General features: G+C 39.4%; 1 protein-coding gene across 5 annotated transcripts; it reads left to right on the top strand.

The window, feature by feature from the left end:
• On the top strand, window positions 1-23,981 carry LOC6527779. 5 transcript variants are annotated; one of them, XM_015197522.2, is made up of 10 exons: window positions 1-283; window positions 5,724-6,496; window positions 20,532-20,638; window positions 20,699-20,813; window positions 20,882-21,227; window positions 21,299-21,513; window positions 21,579-21,737; window positions 21,800-22,191; window positions 22,255-23,159; window positions 23,269-23,981. In XM_015197522.2, exons 2-10 carry the CDS (start codon window positions 5,913-5,915, stop codon window positions 23,422-23,424), a joined length of 2,979 nt encoding a protein of 992 aa, XP_015053008.1. In that variant the 5' UTR covers window positions 1-283; window positions 5,724-5,912; the 3' UTR covers window positions 23,425-23,981. The 5 variants fall into 5 exon arrangements, with proteins under 5 accessions (XP_015053008.1, XP_015053009.1, XP_002088852.2 ...); XM_002088816.3 differs by lacking the exon at window positions 1-283 and adding an exon at window positions 5,113-5,187; XM_015197523.3 differs by lacking the exon at window positions 5,724-6,496 and having other exon boundaries at window positions 3-283.
• Window positions 23,982-24,023: the final 42 nt, after the last annotated feature.

The following is a 24,023-nucleotide window of genomic DNA, read 5'->3' as shown; positions in this document are numbered from 1 at the left end:
ACACCAGAGTTGAAACTAGAAATCTAAAGAGAACCCAACCGTTTCTTAGTGCAAATACAAAAAACCAATTGTTTAAAATGTGACATCAGTGAACCAAATGTTTGCCAAGTAATAAAACAAAGGGTGTAATACTTTTTTCTTAAACGTGCCAAGTGAATCGGCTCCACGCAAAAGAGAGTGTGGGAGTGTGGTCTGAAAACAATGGAGCTGCCGTGAAAATTGATTAAACAAAACAGTTGAGAAGAGAGCGCAACATGCACAAAATGGTTAAATTATTCCTCAGGTAATTTCAATCACAACAAAAACAACATGTGCTAGATTGCTTTCGTGCTCTTATTGTTGTTGTTCTGGACTCTCTCTCTCTCTCTTTCTTTGGGTTTTAATATTATGAATGACGTAAGCGCGCCTCTTGGTAGCAGTACAATAACAACAATTTGGTTTTGTTGCTTTTGCAAACAAGGAAAATAACAGAATGGTTTTGTTCTGTGCAAGTGTGTGTGTGTGTGTGAGAGCTCCCCACTCACCTATGCACACACATGCATACGCAGGTAAAAGTGGCGTCGTTGAATTTTACTTGGAAAACGTGCTCGAACTATAAAGAGAGAAAGTAAGAGAGGGCTTAGCTCCCTTTCTCTCTCTTCGCAATGTTATTTCTTTTTTTGGTCAATGACCTAAGCTTTTTTGTCCGTTAGTTGAATTCGTTTCATTCGCCAATTTCCGTGCTTTTGTGTGCGAGTTAAAAAACTTAGTCTATTTTCACAAAAATCGTTTTTTATACTTTGCCTATGTGTAGGTAATTTTCCCAGGCCAACTTCACTTCATTATTAAATAAATAGAGTAAGCACAAAGTTTCAAGTTTAAAGTAGAAAATGTAAAAAAGCTTAATTTTTAAAGACATTTCATTTCAAATCTTAATTATAACTCTTTGGAAACTATCAGCTGTAAAAAAACAATGGAATAAATAAAAATTATAAACTTTATAACTTTATTTTCCGTACTCATGTATGTAAAATTAAAATAATTATTATAGTGTATCCTACGATTTCTTAGACTAAGTAGTAGTATTTCACTCGATCATCCAATTGCCTTGCTGTTGTGACATTTTGACAGTAATTAAGTTTATGCACTCAATTGCCACAAAGCCGGAAACAAAAGTGCACAAAGATGTAACATGTTGATAAATATTTAGCAATGAAAACAGCACGCAAATTAGTAAACATTGCCAGCCAAATAACCATGCACTGCTTGTTAAATAATATAAATATTATAAAATAAATATTATTGTTGTTTTACGAACCAGAAAGCGATTACCAAGAAGCTGTAACTGCAGCACAGGTCTATTTGCATTCGTGATAGCTTTTTTGGTAAATAAATTATCTAAGCAGTTAAAGTACATTTTAAAATTCTAGGATTTGGCTTTTAATATAAACATATATACAATAAATACACATACAAATAATTTGTTTTCATTAGGTTTTTTTTATTAAATAGAAAGTTCTAAGTAGCTAAGTAAACTTAAATTTAAACTACTACAACCTAAATATATAGATAAAAACAATCTTTGATTTTAAATTTACATTTTTTGCAACCTTCTGATTTTTGTAGCACCCTATACAATTTTCGGAATTTTACACAATCTTGAACGGTACTTCTGCGTATTAAGATTAATTGTTTGGCCTTTTATCAGTCTGTTTCACTGGAATAAACATTTAATTAGTACTCAGATTTTGTAGGGCACTCCATATGCGGTGTACTTTGCTGACCGAAAGGAGAGCTAAAGTCTTGAGAGCGTAGGAAAACGCCTTTGTGCTCTGTTTGATTTAAAGATTTAAACGCCAGTGTCGACCGAGCAATGAAAATGAATAAGCGTGCCAGGGGAAAATAAAACAGTATACCAAAATATTTACAATTATGCATCAGCTGCACATAAAACAACCAGGAAGAGAAGAACGGAAACTTGTATGGTTTCGAAAGTATATAGTATGTTTATGTACTTATAAATGGCAAATTGGCAATAAGAAACCGACGCGACATTAATATGGCTAGGTAAATACAAAGGGGCATCATAACTGAAGGTCGTTTTTGTTTGCGTGCGATAAACTTTTTTTTTCGACTCTATAGTAAATATCACGCATACATACACATACAAGCCCGAATGCTACCCTGTGTTTGCGATTGGTATTATCTGTAGGCCTTTGTTATCCAACCATTTGCTTATCTGGGCACGGCTCGCAATGCGTGTGTTTGTGATGGATACTTGATTGAATTGTTGTCCGTATGTTAGCGCCTAAAAAACAATCGACAGCCGCTTATCAGCTGGCAGAAACATGAATAAGAGTTCCTCAAACTCAAGCCGAAGGTTAGATGCTCTCAAAGGTATCAGTGTCAGTGAACTATCTGTATATAATAATCTTTAGGAGCAAGAAAGACTGTGCAAATGTGCTTCATCTGGAAGTAATAAAACTGTCCCGAAGTAATCTGATGGCAATAATATCTCCTAGTTTCTAGGGTATGCAGTAGTCGGGAGCTATGTCATTGAAAGGTGCTGCTCTCCTCGCACACATCTAAACCATTTGTCAATCAACCGACAATCGCTTGCCAATCAAAAAATTTGTGGGTGAGGTGAGTTCTAGATTTTCTTTGGTTGGAGGATGGGAAAACTGTCGGAAAAGTGGGACAGCAATTGACTGACTAATCGAACACATTGTTTACGGCAATTATTTCCATTTAGGCTACATGATTTGTGCCGAAAATATTCCGCAGTCTATGGATGTTTTTGAATATTTTTAATCACTTTCCATGTATTACATACCACAATATTTTATATCAACATTTTAATATCAAATTTACAATACAGCTGTTAAAAAAAGGGTTTTTTAATTTGAAGTACAAATTTATTATTGTTTTGCAGTTTGTTATCTTATCTGATTGTTCTAAAATGGCTAGTAATTCAAAAGCAAACATTGGATTTTTGCTAACTATATTGTAATTATGCAGTGAGATTTTTTGCAAACTACAGCTGATAAGAAAATAATTGCAATCACAACTAAGAATCTCTTAGTTATCTGTATCTGGTTTATTTTGTGTGTCAAGTATAAAATCGTCAACAATATGTTATCCCATTTTATCTCCTCCAATTAAATACCGAAAATAATGGCTGCCACTGTTAGTGCGTTGAAAAATTGTAATCGGCGATTATCCGGAACCGCAATTAAAATGTTTTCACCTTGTTCTCAACCCGTGGCCAGCAATTAATAAGGCTTAGATGGATTTATGGCCATCATACAACCGCAGATAACCTAACCCACAGTCGCATGGCATCATCGCGAAATGCTCATAAAAGGCGCGTCTATGACAGCATCTCCGCCGCTGGTGCCGTGCAAAATTGAGTATTTTTGGCCAAAACAACAAGCAGGGCAAATAATAAACGAAAAACAAAAACAATAAAATAAAATTATAAAAAAAAACCTAAACAGAAACCTAAAACAAAGAGCCAAAGCACAAACGTCTTGGACATGTGCGCAAAAATCTTTTGAACTTTCGCATACGCGGCATACGAGGCAGGCGAAACAAGTGCCAAGAGCAAACCCTGACATACATTATAATTTGTACAACGCCCTCTTTTTTTTCGAAACCGATTTTTTTTAACACAGATATATAGGTTTTTTGTGGATATTTCGTTCACCTACACGCGCGCCTAATCCCATTTCGAGCGGCATCAATAAATTTTCGGCCTGGCAGATATAGCCAGATTTCTATTCGCATTTTCGCTATTTGCATAGGTGAGTTTTTTTTTGTTATAGTATAGTATTTGGCCACCTATTTGGTAAATAGTCTACAGTCCGCCCACAACAGCTGTTGACACTCACCCACGAATTGGAAAAGGGAAACGCTCCTGAAATAGCACTACCTGGTATCCCTATTTTTAGCCAACATGAAGGTGGTGGATCCACAGAAAGAAAGCCCAGTTAATGACGAAGGGAGTCCCAATTGTTAGTCAGTCACCTGATTCTCGGTCAACTACAATCTATACTCGCATTTTTCGGACATGAGTAAGCGCGGTAATTAGTAATTGGGAGCAAATCGATTTGGACCCAGGTGACTAAGTCACTTCGATCCAGAGAAATGTAAATGCACAGTCCGTTTCAAAAATCTATGGTTTTGCAAGCCAACCACCCGCTAATAATGAGGCCCTTCAGTTGATTAGTCAATTTAAATAAATGGAGTTTTGTAAGCTTATCTCGCTTCTTACTTCAGCTTCTAAATATTATTTTATTTAAGATTCTGCACCTGGTAACATAGTTTTTATGCGCACTTTGGATTATGTTGACTTTCGTTTGAGTTTCCATTTGATTGCAAAAACTAAAGAAAGCTGAAAAGAGAAAGTAGCAATGCCAAAAACAATGGTATCAATGTGAAAATTATGACTTAAATCTAAGATCTGTTAATCTGATTAGTAATAAAATGGGTAAAAGCGAAAAAATATATTCGAATATATAGTTTATAGAGTATTCTAATTTCTGTAAATTTTAATTTTTACACTTTAACGCATTGGTATATTAAAAATTACAATTTATTTGGATTTCTTTTTAAGTAGCTTGAAAGCACTTAAATAAAGTTTTAGGTTTCTTCTACCTTTTCAGTACAAAAGATAGGTACACAAATTGTAAAGATTTTCATTAAGATTTAAAAGATTTTCCTTATAAGCCGTAGGTGGGAATTTAAACTTTTAATGAATTAAACCCATATTACTCTTGTTTATTTGGTTTGCAATCGAGTTTGAGGCTTCATTTTTCGAGCGGTGTGAATTAGTTTTTGGCCTGGTCAACGAAAATTGCTAAACAATCGAGAGTTGCCCACGCGCAATGTGAATTTGAGTTTGGTGGCGTCTTCCTACTCAGTTGGCGGCATTGGTTGAATGGTTCGCCTTTTGATTGAATGTTTTGATTTTGCTTTGAATAGACAGACGGGTGCTGCTGGGCGGCGAAGAAAGAGAGAGCGTCTCTTTCTCTTTCGAATCCATCGAATTCTCAAATTCTCTGTGCCATGTGCTCTCTGCGCCGCGGCGATCGATGTGCGAGGTACTTGTGCTGGCTTCTCTGAGTGCTGCGACTCATTCGCTTGCGTTCATTCGACGCGTTAACAACGTTGCGTATACGCCTCGTCGGTCGCGTTGCATGTGTGTTGGTGAGCCGTCGCCTATGTGTGCGCGTGTGCGAGTCTCATTTTCGAGCTCTCCTGATATTTGCGAATATTATTCAGTCGACTTCCGTTCCGATCGCATATAAAAGCGCGCCTGTGTGCGCGCCATATAAAATCATTTCTAAATTTATAAAAACAAACGCGTATACACACACAGACACACGCACACACACTCCTTCACTCGCCGCCAAAAAAAAATTAATTTAATTTGTGCAAGACGTAATGCCTTAAGATGTATATTTATGCATAAATATTTGCCCAAAGAGCACCCACACACAATAACCAAACAAAAATCAACAACCAAGTGCGTAGCTAACAGCTAAACAACATTAAAAAGTGGGAAATAAAATTTCTTGATTTATTTTCGCCAGACAAATATCGATATAAACATACTCGCACACACACACACAGACTCACAGCGAAATCCTCTTCGCTGCATTTGAATTATATTTATTGTTTGCCTTTTTGTTGCCTTCTATATGAGTTTTTGAACATTGTTTATTTTCACATAAATTCTTCAGTTGAAAGTGAAAGCGGCGTCGCATCATCAGCGTCGTGAAATGTTGTTGCCGGCGACTCGGGATCGCAGAATGGACAAGTTATGCTAATGGCCAAGAAATATGCCGCAAAAAAACTGACAAACAAATGCAACAAATCGGACGAAAATCGAAATTGAAGAACTGAAAACAGAAGTTATCTGGGCAGGCAAAATGCGCTTGCAACATCGTTATGCCAGCAATCCAACTACAAATTCGAGCAACAACAGCAACATAAGCAACGCCAACGCCAGCAACAACAACCAGAGCAACAACAACAACAACAACATCAACATTAAGCGGGCCAAGAAACTGAGTGGCCAGAACATTATCAAATTGCGCTCCGCCAAGCAATCGGGCTCCAAATCAAACGCCACCTCTACCATCACAATGCCACCAGCAACACCACAGCCGTTGTGTCGACAACACCCAATCATGATGGATAAGGAATTGGAATCGGCCAAGGAATCGGCGGTGCTATCATCGCATAATAACCACAAGTTGGAGGAGGAGGATGACATCGACGTGGAGGAGGAGACCAGCAGTACGACCACCACGTCCGTGGAGCTGCGATCCTCGGCCAGTTCGCATTACAGGGCATACACCACCTTACGGAGCAACTCGACGTCGGCGATTCTGCACGAGGCGGTACTGCCGCCGCCCCTCACCCCCGCCGGAATGCTATACGCCCGCCCACGCACCCTCAATGTCCACAATGTCTGCCAGACGCCCGCGCAGATAACGCAAATGTTTTTTGGGTACGTTTTTCAGTTTGTTTTCCCTAAGTTTGGTTTTCGGGTATCTCTAATCTACTAACAACAAAGCATGCACGTTTTTTAATCAGAAAAAATTCATAGAAACATTACTTAAGGTTTTGCTTAAACGTTTATTGATTTTATGTTGATTTAAAAGTGTAAATGTATTATTTGCCTTTTTTAATTTCGAGCACGAACACTAAACACTTTTATATCAATTCATTAAAAAGAAGAAATAGAAGGAGTAAACATTTGGATAGTACAAGAATTTGCAGTCAAGGATATAAATAAAAGTTTACTTCAGAGTTGGCCATTCATCATTCCAATCGATGGCTGATCAATGGGGAGGTCAAGCCATTTGCACCACACCAAGGTCGCCTAAAAAGCAATCCAGATGTGAATGGGCATTCGCATAAATATTTATGGGTTCTTCGATGAATTGATGGGTTTCCAGGTGATGCAAACCGCACATAAAACAGGAAACCTATGCTAGCATCATCATCATCATCGTGGTTTTAGAACGGTTCAATATCCTCCCAAGGCATTTCACGTAGTGACGAAACGCACCGTTCATTAACCACGATATGCACCCGAGTTGCTTGACATTTTTAGGGTTATTCACTTTATTAGCGGACTATCATTATCCGTTCGTTGTGCATTATCCGATCAGTTCGATACGCTGTTCGCATAGATTTATCTGCTGGGCGTCACGACCTGCCACGCCCCCATTTGAGGCGGTGGGAACCGCGGTATGTTCCGTTTGGTGCGCTTGTTCTTGGGAGATTTTGTCATCGTTATTTTAAAACTCATATACGTTTATTCATATATATTTATTTTGCGCGCGCTCAAAAACAGAACGAAAATATTCAATTAACCGAAATTACCACCGCTCCCCGATAATCGACCCACCAATCCATATATTTTTGTCACTGTGTGAAAATTCATTGAACTTGATCTTTGTGTGATGTTTTCATACTCGTACTTGTATTTATTTATTTATTTTCGTCGCCTCCATAGACAGAAGCGCGTGTATTGCAGTTTTGCTTGGTGTTTTTTCTTTCTTTTTGCTCTCTTTGTCAATTGGAATTGAAATTGAAATTCAAAATAATAACAAAGCATTCAAATGCCAAAGCGCGTTGTAAACACGATCTGGCCAATATCGAGTCGAGTATCGAGTGCGATTGCGATTGCTGGTATCGAGTACACGCTGTAGATTGGACATTTGTCTCAATTTGCATATAATAAAGTCATAAATAAGGCTACAAATTGTCACTTTTATAACGTATTTATTGGGCACATTGCCTCCAGCAAAGGAACTCACTTTGCGTTGGCTAACATCGAATATGTGATTCCCTGCAGTAATTAGTATATATTTATAATGTGCAACTCATTCGATATAAACCGGCTATCTCTTAATAGCATCATTATCACCTTAAAACTCACAAGTTTGTTTAATTTGGTGAGTGGGTTATGCGTTTTCACACTGGATAATTATCAAATCCAAGCTTAATAAACATCTTCGGCTGCCGAATATTATATACCTCTTAATAAGCTGTGTTTTTGGGATAAGGAAAATATATTCTGTGATATTAAAAAGCAGCGGAAATATAAAAATTATTTTTTATTTGCGAAACCACGCCCGAGTTCATCAAGTTAGCTGCGGGGTATGAACAAAGTTCGATTCATCGAGTATCTGTATCTGTATCTGGCTAGATGGCTATCGCTCTCCTGCTTCCCACCGCCTTCGTGGTCGATGATGTTATGGCTGAAATTTAATTTTAGCCATGATCTATTGTCGACTGACCTTCTTCGTGACACACTCAATTTGTAAATCCACACGTGTCTGCGATTTGCAGAGTATTGCACTGGAAGCTTGCTTACTTTTTGCCCCAACTCTATGAGTTGATGAAAAGGCGTCAACTAATTTCAACCCATAAATCACGGACCGCCGCGTTCATTGAAGACGTTATGTGGTCTAGAAAATAAATGGTACAAATAAAAAAGTTTAATTAAGAGAGCTGGATGCTTTTGGCTTTGTTTTTATTTCGCCTTAATTTAATTTTTATTGATGCAAGCATAAATCAAGCATTGACCGGGCAAAAGTCGCCATGAAGATGAGTTTATCAAAGGCACTTTAATTCAGCAAAATGCCGCATTCCTTTGTCAATTATTCTAGTAGCATTATTTGTCTTGCTTTTATTGTTTTGTTATTCCTCTTGACGTGAAGTGCATTTATCAATTTGAGTTCTTCTTATATATGTATATACAATACATACATATATTAATTTGCCCTCTCATTTTGCCGTCCGGCAGTATTATGCTTTATTTTTAACTTGATTATGGTATAATGCAATATCGCAATGCATACTGCGAGTATATAGCCAAGTAGCAATCACGGTTAATTCACTTAAATCGTAATTGGCGAATGCGATTCATTCGGTTGACTAATAGAAATTCTAGGTATTCGCCAATTGCAGTTGGAAGATATTCATTAAGTTGATTATCTGAAATGCAGAAGAGTTGTTGTGTAGAATGATACTATTTGTATTTTTAGATGTGTTTTAACTGGTGGATCCCTTCAACCGGAACGCTTAAAAACTCATTCAGATGGGTAAAACTGAAGCGAAGGGATTCTCTTGAATTAATGGCTTTGTTTACTCAGATTTCCCAAACAAGTTTCACAGAAATTTACCTGTGGTAGTAAACTAATAGGTAGATATAAATATTATATACAGTATTATTCGTGATATTTCATATTTACATTATGGACTATCATCTTTCGCAGTGTGAAAACACACAACGTATATTTCAAACGAATGCAACTCGTTTTGCGGCTATTCATTTATCAAAAGCCCGTACAAATTGCAGTGGACTTCAGGTAGATAAACCCGACGTTGGAAATCGAGAGAAGTCAATTAGGAAAACTACTCGCCCACCCAATTCTCACACAATTCTCGTTTGCGGAACTGCGGCACGTTGGCAAATAAGTAGTAATAAATGTGCTGGGAAATGCATTAATAGGCTAAGCAAATGCGCGCATTAATTATTCCGTCGACATAATTGAGAAACGTGCCGTAAACAATTAATTGAAAGACTGCAGAGAGCCGGGTAAATAGTGCTGTAAATAGTATTTGCATCCATCCAGCAGCAAACATAAATATCGTATGGCGCACTCTGAGCTAATCGTTTAAAAATACCAGCAAACGAGTGCGCAGAGTGCAGATTGCACTTCACTGCAATCAGCGACCAAGAATAGAACTAGTTTATATCGATGTGCCGCCATAAAGGGCCAAACTGTTACCAGAATCAGGGAGTTCGACAGCCACGTATATCCCCACTTGATTGGCCGATAATGTCAGCCGATAAAGTCGCAATTGTGATTGCGATGGATGAGCCAATCAAGTGATGTTGTCACCTCTAAAAAGAGTTTCGGCATTTATTTGGCGCGAGTTGATAAAACCATACATATACTCGTAGATACAGTACAGTATCCCTAAAGAACATTTTAAGGGTCTGATTTCACTGATACGCTGTGCTGATAAGGTCGAATTAGAGATGATCCAATCGATCGATGACACCATCGACGTATTTCCAAACAAATCAATGCCCAAGTTGGTGATGATGTGGTCACCACCAGAAATTTGGGCTGATGCAGCAAATGGAGAATGTTTTATATGTTTGATAAGCAATATTGTATCAAAAATTGGGCAAATAAGCGGCTACTGTTTGAGAAATGTTTGCTTTATTTGTGAAGTTGAAATTCGTTTGCTTTTATTAACCAAACATTGATGTGTGCGCTTCATACTCTTTCGTGCACGATCTACTTGCGGTGATCTTGGCCACATCTCACTCACTTGCACTTGGTCTATTTTCATGGTCAAAACGAGCAGAGTTTTGGCTACACTCAGTGCCATGCCTCTGGCTATTAAAATGTTCAAACTAAAAAGCGCTTTAAAAATGTTCTCTTTTTCGCATTGTTTACGAATGCCTATTTAGCCGTCGTTTTGTTTACGCGAGCGTGTTCTAAAAATAATATGCATCATCCAAAGTCAAAAGAAAGTGTGAATTTTTGAGGGCCATAACTGAGGCTACTTCATAATTTGCAAAGCAAACAAATCAACAGCCAAAATAGAAACAACACGAATTAAAAAAAAATAAAGAACACCGCATTTTAATAGCAACACTCGTATATAAAGAAATGCTATTAAATCATGTGAGAGCTTAAAAAATAAGATATATATATATGTATATATATATCTTTTGGAATATGATTTTATGTTTGGGTTAAATTTTGTGTGACATCTCATTGTGTTTCACCACAAATTAAGCATCTCACGATGATGGTGCAGATAGGATTATGTAGATATATTTATTGTATATATCTAAGTTCTTCAAAATATTCGATGAATGAATGAAAAAGTGTCCTTTTGGGACAAAGTTATTTTGATTATTATAAGAATATTGCCTAAAATTACTAATTCGTGTCAGTATATATTATAAATTGTAGCAATTGCTAAATATAAATCATAATTTCCCATAAATTTCACCATGACTTCACTACGTGTCCTATATCTTATAAATGGCCAGGAATGATCAGCTCCACCCACAGATTCCATAGGTCTTACAAACAATTGCCAGCAGCGAACTGACTCACATTTCTCCGCTTTTTGCATTTTTCATTCACCTATTACAGGAAGCCAGATGTCGAATCGATCGATGCCTCACTAACCTTTATTATTATTTAACCAATTATTTGTATGGGTTTGTGGGTTTGTGCTATCGATCGCTTCGATCTGCGCTTTTGCTTCTTTGTTAGGCGCCCGAAGTGCGGAATATGTAACCTATTTATTTTTGAAATGTTGACCTCATACGCACTGTGTGTTTCCCAAGTGGGAGTAGAACGATAGCGGCCAAATGTGTCGATGACAACTTCATTTAGCGCAGCATGTGGACGTTTGATTGACCGACTGACTGGCTGACTGACTAACTGACGAACTGGCTGAATGACTGTATAACCGGCGGATTGGGGCACTGACAGATTGGCAAACTGACAAGGTGACAGTACGTAGGCCTTTTGTTCTAGGCCGACGATGGTCGTCGAGTGTCGGGTTCACTATCTCCCCACTTTCAATCAGAAAACGATAATTCATGACATCACCATCATCATCAGCCTTCCGTAGCACTCTGCCCCTTTCCGCTTGAGTGGCACGCTTAATTAGTAATTTAACACAATATTAAATAAATGTGAGCCCTCTGGTTTTCAGTCGTTGACCCCCTTCCAAGTCGACGCCCCTGGTTCGCGTTGTAATTCCTATTAATAATACTGGTAATCCACTGCGACTTTTGTTTCTTCATGACATCAAAAGTTCGTGAGCTCGGCTGGGCACTTTTCTCATAATCGGAATTTCATCGAGCACCCAGTTTAGCTGTTTCTGTTTCTTTTTATTTTTATATTACTACTTTGTCCGGATGGAGACATTTGAAAAGCTTAACTGAAAACCGAATGAAAAGCGGCAGAAAGAAGCATTGCACGCGAGCAAAAGCAAATCAGTTGCCCGTCTGCTCGTCTAATGAGCAGTCGTGTTTGTCTGCATCTCGGTTTCGAACTCGCCTCGCCTAAGGATTTTAGTTTAAATATATTCAATATCCTTATGACACTTTAGAAAAAAAAACTGAAAAAAAATTGTATACTTGAAACAATACACTTCGCGGTTCCGGAATTTTAAAGTTGAACTACATCTAATTTGGTAAACTTATAATTTATTTTGAACTATTTAGATTTTAAATAATAATTAAAATATTTGTACATTTTTTTTGTAAATTGCAAGTACAGATTTTTATATTTATACCCGTTACTCGTAGAGTAAAAGGGTATACTAGATTCGTTGAAAAGTATGTAACAGGCAGAAGGAAGCGTTTCCGACCATATAAAGTATATATATTCTTGATCAGGATCAATAGCCGAGTCGATTTGGCCATGTCCGTCTGTCCGTCCGTCTGTCCGTCTGTCCGTCTGTCCGTCTGTCCGTATGAACGTCGAGATCTCAGGAACTACAAAAGCTAGAAAGTTGAGATCAAGTATACAGACTCCAGGGACATAGACGCAGCGCAAGTTTGTCGATTCAGGTTGCCACGCCCACTCTAACGCCCACAAACCGCCCAAAACTGCCACGCCCACATTTTTGAAAAATGTTTTAATATTTTTTCATTTTTGTATTGTTCTTGTAAATTTCTATCGATTTGCAAAAAAACTTTTTGCCACGCCCACTCTAACGCCCACAAACCGCCCAAAGCTGCCACGCCCACACTTTTGAAAAATGTTTCGATATTTTTTCATATTTGTATTAGTCTTGTAAATTTCTATCTATTTGCTAAAAAACTTTTGGCCACGCCCACTCTAACGCCCACAAACCGCCCAAAGCTGCCACGCCCACACTTTTGAAAAATGTTTTGATATTTTTTCATTTTTGTATTAGTCTTGTAAATTTCTATCTATTTGCCAAAAAACTTTTGGCCACGCCCACTCTAACGCCCACAAACCGCCAAAAACTGTCCTTCGCACTTTCACTAGCTGAGTAACGGGTATCAGATAGTCGGGGAACTCGACTATAGCGTTCTCTCTTGTTTTACAATAAAAATCAAATCATTAAATTTTTTATTATTTCTTTAACTTCTTTAATTACCAAGCTGAACTCAATAGGAGTTAAAATAAAACATTTCTTAAAATTATTCAGCATGTATATTTTGATTTAAGTAATAGCAACTCTACAAACTTAACTTTTCCATATTCAAACATTCAGAAACTTTAACATATATGATTTGATTTGAGTGAATTGTAACGTAACGAATTGTAATTGTAAACGTACCTTTTCCATATTTAAAATTTTAAATTTTTTATGAATCGTTTTGTTCCCTATGCTACATTCACAAACTTTGAATTTGGCACTAGTGACCGACTTAATCGCAATTCCCAAGGAAGAGCATGTAATCCACCCATTGGGCAAGCAGTTGACTCGCTTCGATTTCCCAGGGAAAGTCACGCTCTACATTTTCCCCCAATGCTGGGCGCGCATATTCTTTTTCCGGAGCATGATCGAATCGTGTTCGCACGCCAATCCAAATCGATTTCAGCACACATAGATCGACTGTTCCCAACGACTCCTCGTTGGGCTGGTCGGCGATTGGAAATTGTATTGGACTAGAACTCTAGCTGTTAGATTAGATTAGATGGCAGTGCGATAGGGCAAATCACATTGTACACTTCAGAGAGAAGAAACCCAAAAAGATTGGAAATCAGACAGTTAAGCCAATACAGGCCAATTCGTTTTTTGTCTGGCCTCCAGCTGGATGGAATTTCTGGCCGAGCAGCCAAGTGGCCAAGTGTTCGCGAAGGTAAACAAATTACCCGCTAGTGATATCATGGCGCTCTACAAATTTGGTATACTCGTACAATCCAATGAATAATAAATAAATGCAAACATGGCGAGAGGGCCAAAGAAATAAATAAATACACAACACAAATGCTTAAGTGTGGAGCTTCAGAAATAAACGTTGATGTCACAAACCGCAGACGAGCACCACCTCTGCAAAAAAAAAAGAAGTATTAAGTAAAGAACAGAGAATAAAGCGAAAATAAAAGGTTATAGGACAACGACTCTGCAATCAAGATATGAGCCGCCAACTAAACCGATTCCCAGACTAAAACGATGACGCTATATCTTCTTCAGCAGGCGATGGCCTAACTGCTTTGTGAAAGTTTCGGCCTGGCCCATTGTTGTTGCGGAAATTCTGGCCATGATTATTGCCTAGGCTCTATAAATAGCCACTGGACGAAGCAGGCCAAAGCGGCGGCAAAAAAGCGTCAAAAGCGGCGCTTCATAAATAAACAAACCACCGATTAATCGGACATGAACACCTCTTGAGGTAGGGTTCCTTTTAAATTGGCCAAAATGGCCAAAGCAGGCGGCTAATTAGCATGGCTTAAAACATGCAAAAAACAGATTCTCTACTAGATGATAAGCTTAAGACAAACCAGACACTTTGGACCAACATTTAGTACATACACTTAATTTTAAGAAGAATTTTGATTCGAGTCATTAATTTACGGAGAAGATAGGATGCAGCAGAAATTCCTAATTCTGAAATTCTGCTCTAAGAATTGAGAAATTTGTTTTTTGATTTTCAAGCAATGCGGCTGTTTTTTTCCACCAATGTAAATATCCGATTTGGTTCTCACTTATTCCCAGAAAGATACAGAATCGCTTGGCATGGGGTTAAACTTATCAAGGCTAGTGAACTCTGCTCACATATCAGCAATGCCAAATGTTATTTACCAAACTTACTTATTGTGCAAATGATTATATTTTTAAAGTTCACTGTACTCACTAAGGTTATGCCTAAGATAAAAACTAATTTCGCACAAAGATTTTTTACATAATTAAATGTAAACATTTATTTAGACCCAAAAAATTTACACTTTCCTGTTAAACACAATTAAGTGTTTAAATGCTAGAATGTATTGTAGAGTGAAATTATTAACATGCATTTGTATGCAGAGACGATAAAATTCCGCACTCCATTAGGAATCCCATTTTCTTGACCCATTAGAGGGTTTGGTGTGTTGATTTATTGACTTGGGGTCGCTGTGCAGTATTGCAATATCATTAGCGATAAATACAGGGAAACACGGATTTAGATAAACACCGGAACATCTGCAGAAAGTTCAAAGAGCTCTGCGATGACGCCAGACAGTTTCATTGATAAAGTAGATAGCGGATAGCAGACAGCAGATAACAGAACGGATAGCGTTTATTTAAAAGAGCAGATATGTATTGGCAAGATTGCTTGGCTTTGCTGCTGTTGGCCGGCCCACCAAAAACAGCTGTTCGCCCCTCTTTTCGCTGGCGCGGCTCTCTTTGCTGAGAGGCGCTCTTTGTTTGGCTTCTTGCTCTGGTGAGTAAGCGTCATTTTTATTATTAGTTATGACCTCATCATCGATTATTGCCGGGCGAGTTGCGCTGCTGTGTTGGTGGGTCGGTGTGTTTGTATTGAAACGAGTCGTCGCTGAGCAAGCTGCACTAGCCCCCACTCCCCCCTCCCCCTCTCTCGCGTTCTCTCACTCTCTATCTCGCTCTACCTGTTACCAACAGAGAGCCGTTGCGGGCACATGAGTGTGTGTGTTTTGGTGAGGGCGCCACAAGTCTTGTGCAAACATACACTTGAAGAAAACAAGTTCCTTAAATTAATATTTAAGTTAGAATACAAATTGTATGCATGTCTTAAGAACTTAACCTCTTTACATACATAAAATTAGTAATACAAGTTCTTAGAACACATTTTAAATTGAGCAACAAGTTTTTTCTAAGTTAGCTCTGTATAGTGCTCGCCATAAAATCTTTTTTTCCCCTGCTAATTGATTGATTGTTGTGATAAGCTCATAAAAAAATTTTTTTGCTTCAATTGGGTTGCCTCAAATGCAGTAAAAGTGGATAGTTAAGGAAATGCGACCCTTGGTACACTTTTTCTTTTTCACATTCCTTCTTCTAATCGGCAAAGAAATATGTACCCTTGAATCTTAATATCAAAACGTTAAACCCAGTAAAAAAAAATCTTATTTGTTGATAGAGCACAAATATCATTACTCATTTACATTTTCTTTGAGTGTAGTGCGAAACACACCTCTCTTCGAGAGTTGCCCACATCTTCGCATAGATGAGTGCTGATTAATCCGCGTGTGGTTGACATGTGTTCTATAAACTTGTGAGCAAATATTTTGCGCTTGATTTACAAGCTGTTAAATGCAAATATATGTACTTTTAGTCAATCTAAAGCTCGCTGTTGCTTTTGGCTTATTCATAATAACACCATAACACCATAGCACCTCTTCCCCGCCGAGTTTACAAACTGTCAAATGCAAAAAGCATGTTTACTATTGTGTTTTCCTGCTGATGATGCGACTAGCAACACTTTACACTTAATCTTAATCTTCCTTTCTTTTCTCACGCGCCGAGTTCAATGTACATTTTGTCACTTTGTTCAATTGTATTCGGAAATTGTTTATTACTCATTTGCAAGGCAGGCGACGTGGAGCGTGGGTCAATGAAATCATTTCCACAAATGCATTTCTCAATGGGTATCTGTTAACTGTAAGCTCGTACATTTGTACATTGACCGCAGCGTCATGCAGCTTGGCCCCTGGCCAAAAGTGTTGCATGCGATTTGTTTGGAAAAGTCCATTTATCATTTGCGGAAATGCTCATCTGCTGAATACATTGATCCATAGATACGTTCGTGCGGTTTATCCATTGACAAAGGCAGCGGAAATAGCTCGTAAGCTGACTGGATAAAGTCGCTTTAGAGTATTTTAGTCCTCTTTCTCAATGAAATTGTTCAACTAATCTAATTCCCCTCAAAGACCTAGCTTTCTTAATGAAAAATACAACTTGCACCAAATGCCATTCATAAGCCCTTAATGAGAAGAGAGAATGATATTAGATAAGCTTCATGAAACAAATATTGATTTCGACATACTTTCATACACAAGATAATAAAACAGATAAAATTGTAATCAGCAATGATTGTGTGCCCTATCGGATGAATCACAGATACTCCGCTTTTATCTTCGCATTTGATGGGCTAATGCCTATTACTAAGTGATACACATACTAGGATTTCATTATAAGCCAATTCTGCTGGCTACCGAGAGATAGGTCTGTTATAGATTGCCTTGTCTTGAGTCATTTGTAAATGGTATAGCGTTATCTCAAGCACGTAGGGCTAGAGTAAATGTGAGATAAAGATACAAAGAAGGGAAAGGACCTTGGCTCACTACCTTGGCCTTATCTGCCCACCTTTTAATGGGTCGCCAAGTATTTCCGGTAGCCTGTTGGCTATGCGCCAATCACTCCGGCATTTTTGCTTACCTTATTATGTTCCCTGTTAAGTCTTTGTTTTTCCACTCGGCTGGTCAAAACACAAAACTTGTTTACCACTAAATTTCGTCGCAGTTTTAGTAGCTCATCATGTCGGGTTCTAAGAATCCATCTGGTTCCACAATTTCATCATGGGAGCCGCTTGTGATTCATGCGTGTGACCTGTTTGATTTTTGGAGCAGGGAATGGAAAGTACCCATTATGTATACATTTGCATAGTATGCTATATATGGTGGTAATTCATCTGAAATATAACAGTGTATGTAAAAAGTAATGCGTTTCCTTGTAAAATGAAGATCTATATAAATACATCTGCATACGTACTTGTGTACTATTTATACAGTCTCTCCCCCACAAAGTTCCTTCATTACAGGAAATATATCATCTGAATATAAACTGAACATTATGATACTGCAGCTGCTTATACGTTTATGACCAAAATTGAAAATCCACTAATTGCATCGCTGCTGCACTTCCTCCTTTTCCTCATCCCGGAAATGTTTCGACAGCCAAATTTGAGCATCGACTGGGGGCCGTTGCTCCTCCTCTTTTTGGATGCGATCTCTCTGGTTGTGCCGTGTTTGTGGTAAACAAAGCATAAATTCTGCGGCTGCTGCGTCTGTTGCGTCTGTTTGCCATAAAAATTCCAAAAAAGTAAACCTAACATATATGGCGCAACTTCACCCACACGAAAGCGACGAGGCAAACAGAGGCAGAAGCTGGCCAAAAATAGAAGGCCAGAACCAGAACCAAATCAAACTCAAAGAGAGGCCAGGCCAAATTTAGTGAATGATGTGCGGCTGTGGGCGTGCCTAGTCGCTTGATGTTGATGCAGTCATGTAATTGGCATCTAGACAAGTTTGACCGCCGCCTGCACTTGGTCTTGAGTTGTTTCACAGCCAACTTGTCTGCGTAGCCAGAAATTGGGAGCACAGACTTGGAGTATATCAGAAATCATACAACATTGAAGGAATGATAGTCTCCACTTAGCGGTCATCTAGACTTAACTCCCACACTGGTTTAAATTAAACATTTATAACGATAGCACAGTGTTTATTTCATAGTTTATTACCACTACTATTAGGGCTGTCTGTTAGTCAAACTGCATTTCATTTTATCATTTAAATAGCTAAATTGGCTGACAAAACTGCTGATTATTTGCATCAGCTTTCCCTTCCCTTCTAAAACACTGTCTTTCTCTGACATAATCGCCTGGTGTGGGGATTTACTTTTGCCACTTTGCTGTTGGATTTTCTTGGCCCCTTTGTTGCATGGCTTAAGTTTGTTTGAGTGGGTAGCTGCCCAAACAGTTAAAAGACAAGTTTGTTGAGCTATAAAACCGAAAATGTTGCTCCTCATTCTTGATTTTTCATTCCCTTTTCCATTCCGTTTTGGCCGACGCGTGTTGGCCGATTAGGAAAATATTGGGTAAATTTGTTTGTAAATATAAGGTGATATTATATATGATATCCCAAAAATATTTTGCAGATAAACCACTTTTTTAAATGGTAATTACTTGCATATGTAATAGTATTTGAAAAGGAAAGGAATGAGGGTATCACAAAGTTAGGCCCTTTTCAATTCTGAGCTTTACTGAGTTAACCTACGAAATAAATGCTAATTATCTACAAATAATTGTAAAAGTGAATTTTTTATAATGTTTTTAATATTTACCATCCGCTTACTTTTTGTTGACATTTTGTATAATTTTTTAATTGTTTTTCCGCCTTCTATTTGTCACTTTACTTGACGTCATTGCACAAAATAGCTCTCTATAAATGATAAGCCAGCAATTAAATGAAATATTTCTTGACACTGAATGGAATATATTAACAAAGATCGTTTTTGAGTTCAGTCGTGATTCTCAATCGTATGCGGAATAAAGCCGCGAATGGAATAAAAATTATTTCAAACCCTTTTACGCAATATATTACAACATTTAATTGTTGGTTTTGTGCTGTGCAAATTGTCAACAACGCAAAAGATATATTAAGAAATATAAGCGAATTTGTGGATGAATTATATTTGCGATTTCCATGTCAAGCTCGAACCAAGTGAAATAAATACGAAAGAAAAAAGGCGAAAACAGTTTCGAAATAAAATGGAAATCAAGTAACTGCGCCGCAAAGTATTGTTCAGCTATATGCGATAAATACTACCCATTTAGCTACTTGCCATCCCGTTCCAATCTGTTTTTCTTCCATTGTGGCTGGCATACGCTACGTATACGCGATATTTGAATTTCCATTGCCCGAATGATGCAATTGTTAATGATATTTTTGCTGCTTCTGACGACGATGACAGTGTTTTCTTGCCAAAACACGGAAGACACTGAAGGAGCAGCCGACGAAGCTGCCACACAAATCTCGTAATATTTCCATATACATACTATTTTGGCGTTGTTTGTATTTCGCTTTTCCATTTTCGCGCTTACATGACTCAAATTGGTGGCTTGAAAACATGTGTCGGCCCCGGGAAACGTGACTGGCGTACAATACCGATTTATACTGATTTATTCGATATATATACGACTTTAAGCTCTGAATTTATTCGGCTCTTGTGTCCTTGGGCGGGTTCATTGCCGTAATCCATCTATATAAGGAGGCAACTCGTTGAAGTAATTTCCCAGTTGATTTATTTGGTCATTTTGCGAGTTAACCGATGTAAAACAGTAGTGCCTTGCGGGATTGTAAAGCAATTGTATGATTTATTTTTAGTGTAAACAAACTCATAATAAGCTAATCGTCTGATTAACTCACTAATTTCGTGTTAAAGCAACGACGTGATCAATTAAATTCCTTATGCAATTCTGAGTCATCAAGACTCTCTTTGTCAGTACTATAGGTTCAATCACTTTGTTTACCTATGAGCACAGATATGAATATCATTTTATTTCCTAAAACGGATGTTAGTGCTCGTATAATTATATAAAATCTACCGCAATATGCTACCCAAATCTTATGGGAGACCAATAAATCAGTAAATTGTGTAATAAGGCCATAGATCGTTCAATTAATGCTTACCTCAGGGCGGGTTATTTATAAATCTCCAACAAAGATACCAATTGATGGCTCCCCACTGATGATTTCCCTCTTTTGTTCTTACAGAGAAGTTCTGAATGCATGGCGAGCGAAGGCCAGATGCAATGTGGTGCCCGACGAGCGGACACAGGAACTCTTCCACGAGCTAAGCTTCCATCCTAGCCAAAAGCAGAGTGAGTGCTCCATTATTAAAATATTAAGTATACGCATTTAACTAATCTATTTTCAAACAGTTAGCGAAATGCTGCAGACTGCCAAGAAAGTGGCCCGCAAGGGAGGAAGTGGACAGGCAAATGGGCTGACCTTTGGCCAGTTTTGTGTTTTAGCCGCGGATCTGAAACGTTTCAGGTAAGGTCACATATTTGGTAACCAAACAAGATTTTAATAAAACAAATCATTGATTTTCGTCTCCGCAGAGCATCAACGATTTCGAATCAGCCATCGTACTGCGACTATCAGTCTCTGTCCACGGGACTGCTTCTCCCGGAACAAGATGATCCTGCCAGCTCCTCCAAGCAGCATTTGCAGTCGCCTGCGGCCAACAACTCGTCACCTGCGTACAGCGCCAAGAAGCCGGATAACCATGGTACCGAACTGAGGAGTACCAAGTCCTTTAGCAGTGTGGACGATACCAAAAAGAAGAAGAACGCCACCAATGAGCCCGTGGAGGTGTTCCTGGGCGGTTCCTGTAATCCAACCACCTGGCGAGCCGACGTTGCCATACCAGCCCTCAAGGAGCTGGGCATTTCGTTCTACAATCCTGTAAGTATGCCTGAGAAAAGGAACATCTCTTGTGAAGCCAAACTTATTGTGTGACTGTCGTTTGCCAACAGCAAGTATCCGATTGGACGCCCGATCTCATCGAGCTCGAGCATCGAGCTAAGGAAAAGGCCCGTGTATTATTCTTCGTTATGGATTCGGAAACACGCGCATCTGCTGGTGCCATCGAGGCGGCACACATAGCGGGTCAAAACTGCAAGCAGCTGGTGTTGGTTTTGCATCCGTACAAACCAAATCAGAAGATCCTCAATGAGCCTATTTCACAGCAGTAAGTGTCATCCGTCTGCAAATCTTTTCTGAAGCATTAAGTTTAAACGTGTGTTTATCTTTTAGAGAATACCTCGATCTGAATCGCAATCAGTTGATACTTAAGGAGCTGGTCTCCCGTCGCGGTCTGCCCGTATTGGATAACATACCTCTCGGTCTGCAGCGCACTAAGGATATCCTGTCTGGCATCAGGGATCCACCGTCCAAAATATCTTCTATTTTAGAGTAAGTTACACAAAGTACAATTAATTCATGAAGAACTAACTTATTTATTTGTAATTTTCTAGTACCGTTCGCGGCGCCTTTGATCGTGTTAATCCGCAAAACGATCTGCTCACTGTGGAACAATGCAAACGTGCTCTCTTATTCCTAGGCTATGCTCAGAGTTTAGTTAATTTAGACAATCTAAACAAGATTATTATCAACCAACGCGAATCGCTGAAATTGCTCCAAACGCACAGTCCACGAGCTGTCGCCGATGATTCGGATGCGGATGCCGATGGCGATGGCGGCAACTGCAGCCAGCCCATCCTGCCCAGCCAGGAGCTCATCGACTTTGATCTGTTCTGTGTGATCTCGGCGTATCTGTCCGTCCTGCAGCAGGAGATCCACGAGAGTGGGTGCATTTCGCCCATTAAGGGCACCAATGTGCCGCCACCGCAAGTTTACTTCACCAATGGTATGCACTAAACTTCAGAACTTTAGTTTAACAAGCTTTATTGATATTTAATTTTTTACTTAGCTCCTGATGTGGACATTTACTACTCGGCCAGCAAGAATATTTCGCGCACGTCGAGCAACGCCAGTGTTCCGTCGAACAGTAGCAGTGGTATCGGACATGATCTGGAGCGACAGAGTCTCTTCGAGCAGCTCAGCCGCAGCCGGGACAGTGGAACTTCGTCGCCCCAGCCCACGAGCAGTTTGGGTAAAAGCCCACGACCACAGATCCTGCTAAACGTGGAGTCCATCGAGACAACGGAAATAATCACCACCAAAACCATTGAGACCAAGCCCAATACGGTGGCTGCATCAACTGTTGTGCATGCCGAGGAGGAGGAGAGTGATTCCAACGACTCGGTCTTCTCCAGCAGCAGCTCCATAGCCAGTGCCGGCGATGTACTCTGCTGCGCTGGTGGCTTGGATCTGCGGGATGTCTATCTGGGCGGAAGTTGTGTGCTCCGCACCAAGTGGCGTCAGGAACTGGCCGTACCCTACCTGCAGTCCAAGAGTGTCAGTTTCCACACCCCTGCGCTGCACGAAAGCATCCAGCAAATGATTCTAAACCAGGAACAGAACCAGGATCAGGCTCAGCAACAAACAGTGCCCCCGCAGGAACAGCAGCAGCAGCAGCGTTCCTTTGTGCGCACTCGCAGAAAGTGCAGGGGCAACCAGCTGCAGCTGGAGGAGCAGGAGGAGCTGACAGTGGCCGAGGAGTCACTCAGCTGGTCCCTACCGCCGGTCGCCGTTCGTCAGAGCCTGTTCAACCCATCGCTGCTCGACTCCAGTCGAGTGCTGCTGTTCGTCATCACTAACGAGACCCGTTCCCTGGCACCCATGACCCTGGCCGCCCACTGCATTGGCCTCATGTACAACGTGGTGCTGGCGGTTCAAATGCTGCCGGAAGACTGTGTCCTCGGTGGCGAGAAGGTGAGTTCTTGTCGAATACAACAAGACATTTTAAAGGCTGCTTTACATTGTGGCTGTAGTTGATTTCGTTTTGACTTATATTAACCAAGCACTGTGTTACTCCTTCCAGCTGACTGTGGCGGCCATCAAGGACTATAATCGCGGACGGTCGTACCTGATCGACTTGGCCAAAAGGCAGGGTGTGCCCGTGTTCAGCGACATTAGGGCAGCCCTCGAGTGCACCGTGGCCAAGGTGAAGGCGTATAACAACCGCGACCGCTGCTAAATCGTACCTGTATTTAAGTTCCAGCACGTGACAATTTAAGCTTATGTCTAAGTCTAAGGCCTAGTGCAATTTACGTTCTACTCTTAACCCCCTCTTAACTAACTTAAATGGTGTCTGATCGTATTCGGAGAACACTCTTCTACCTAGTTAACGCTATACGTAATATTATATAGAAGATACAACGAGTGTAAAACCACTAAAATGTCGTCGCCCAGAGAGCGCATTTCATAACCTTATGGAGAAAGTCATGCATTCAGCTCCCCTCTCTCTATAATAGCTATAAGCTATTTGCTTTATGCTTATTTATTATTTATTTAACAACATACACGTGGTACATGTGCTAAATTAAATGTAAATATTCGAACGTGTACAATTCGTTGTGCATATATGTACAATGGAACACCAACTAAAAAATAAATATTTTTTAATCATAGTGAGCATTCAGATCTAAAATAATATCTATATAAAAGCCCCATCATGTATATGTATACCCATAGTGACCCACTGTACCAGTTAGCTGGCAAAAAATATCTCAATAAACCAATTTTTCTAACATACATGGCGAAACATGCCTGGATATTTGGGAGGACGTGGCGGGA

Source organism: Drosophila yakuba, chromosome 2L, assembly GCF_016746365.2.
Source record: "Drosophila yakuba strain Tai18E2 chromosome 2L, Prin_Dyak_Tai18E2_2.1, whole genome shotgun sequence".
NCBI classification, from domain to species: domain Eukaryota; kingdom Metazoa; phylum Arthropoda; class Insecta; order Diptera; family Drosophilidae; genus Drosophila; species Drosophila yakuba.
Note: the sequence above shows the minus strand (reverse complement) of the source record. Positions and strands in the feature narration are given on the sequence as shown.

Bases quoted from the DNA above. Each gene is read 5' to 3' on its own strand.
- LOC6527779 (XM_015197522.2), top strand. From the start codon at position 5,913: ATGCGCTTGCAACATCGTTATGCCAGCAATCCAACTACAAATTCGAGC. The intron at 6,497-20,531 runs GTACGTTTTTCA...TTGTTCTTACAG, and splicing joins ATAACGCAAATGTTTTTTGG to AGAAGTTCTGAATGCATGGC. The intron at 20,639-20,698 runs GTGAGTGCTCCA...ATTTTCAAACAG, and splicing joins CCATCCTAGCCAAAAGCAGA to TTAGCGAAATGCTGCAGACT.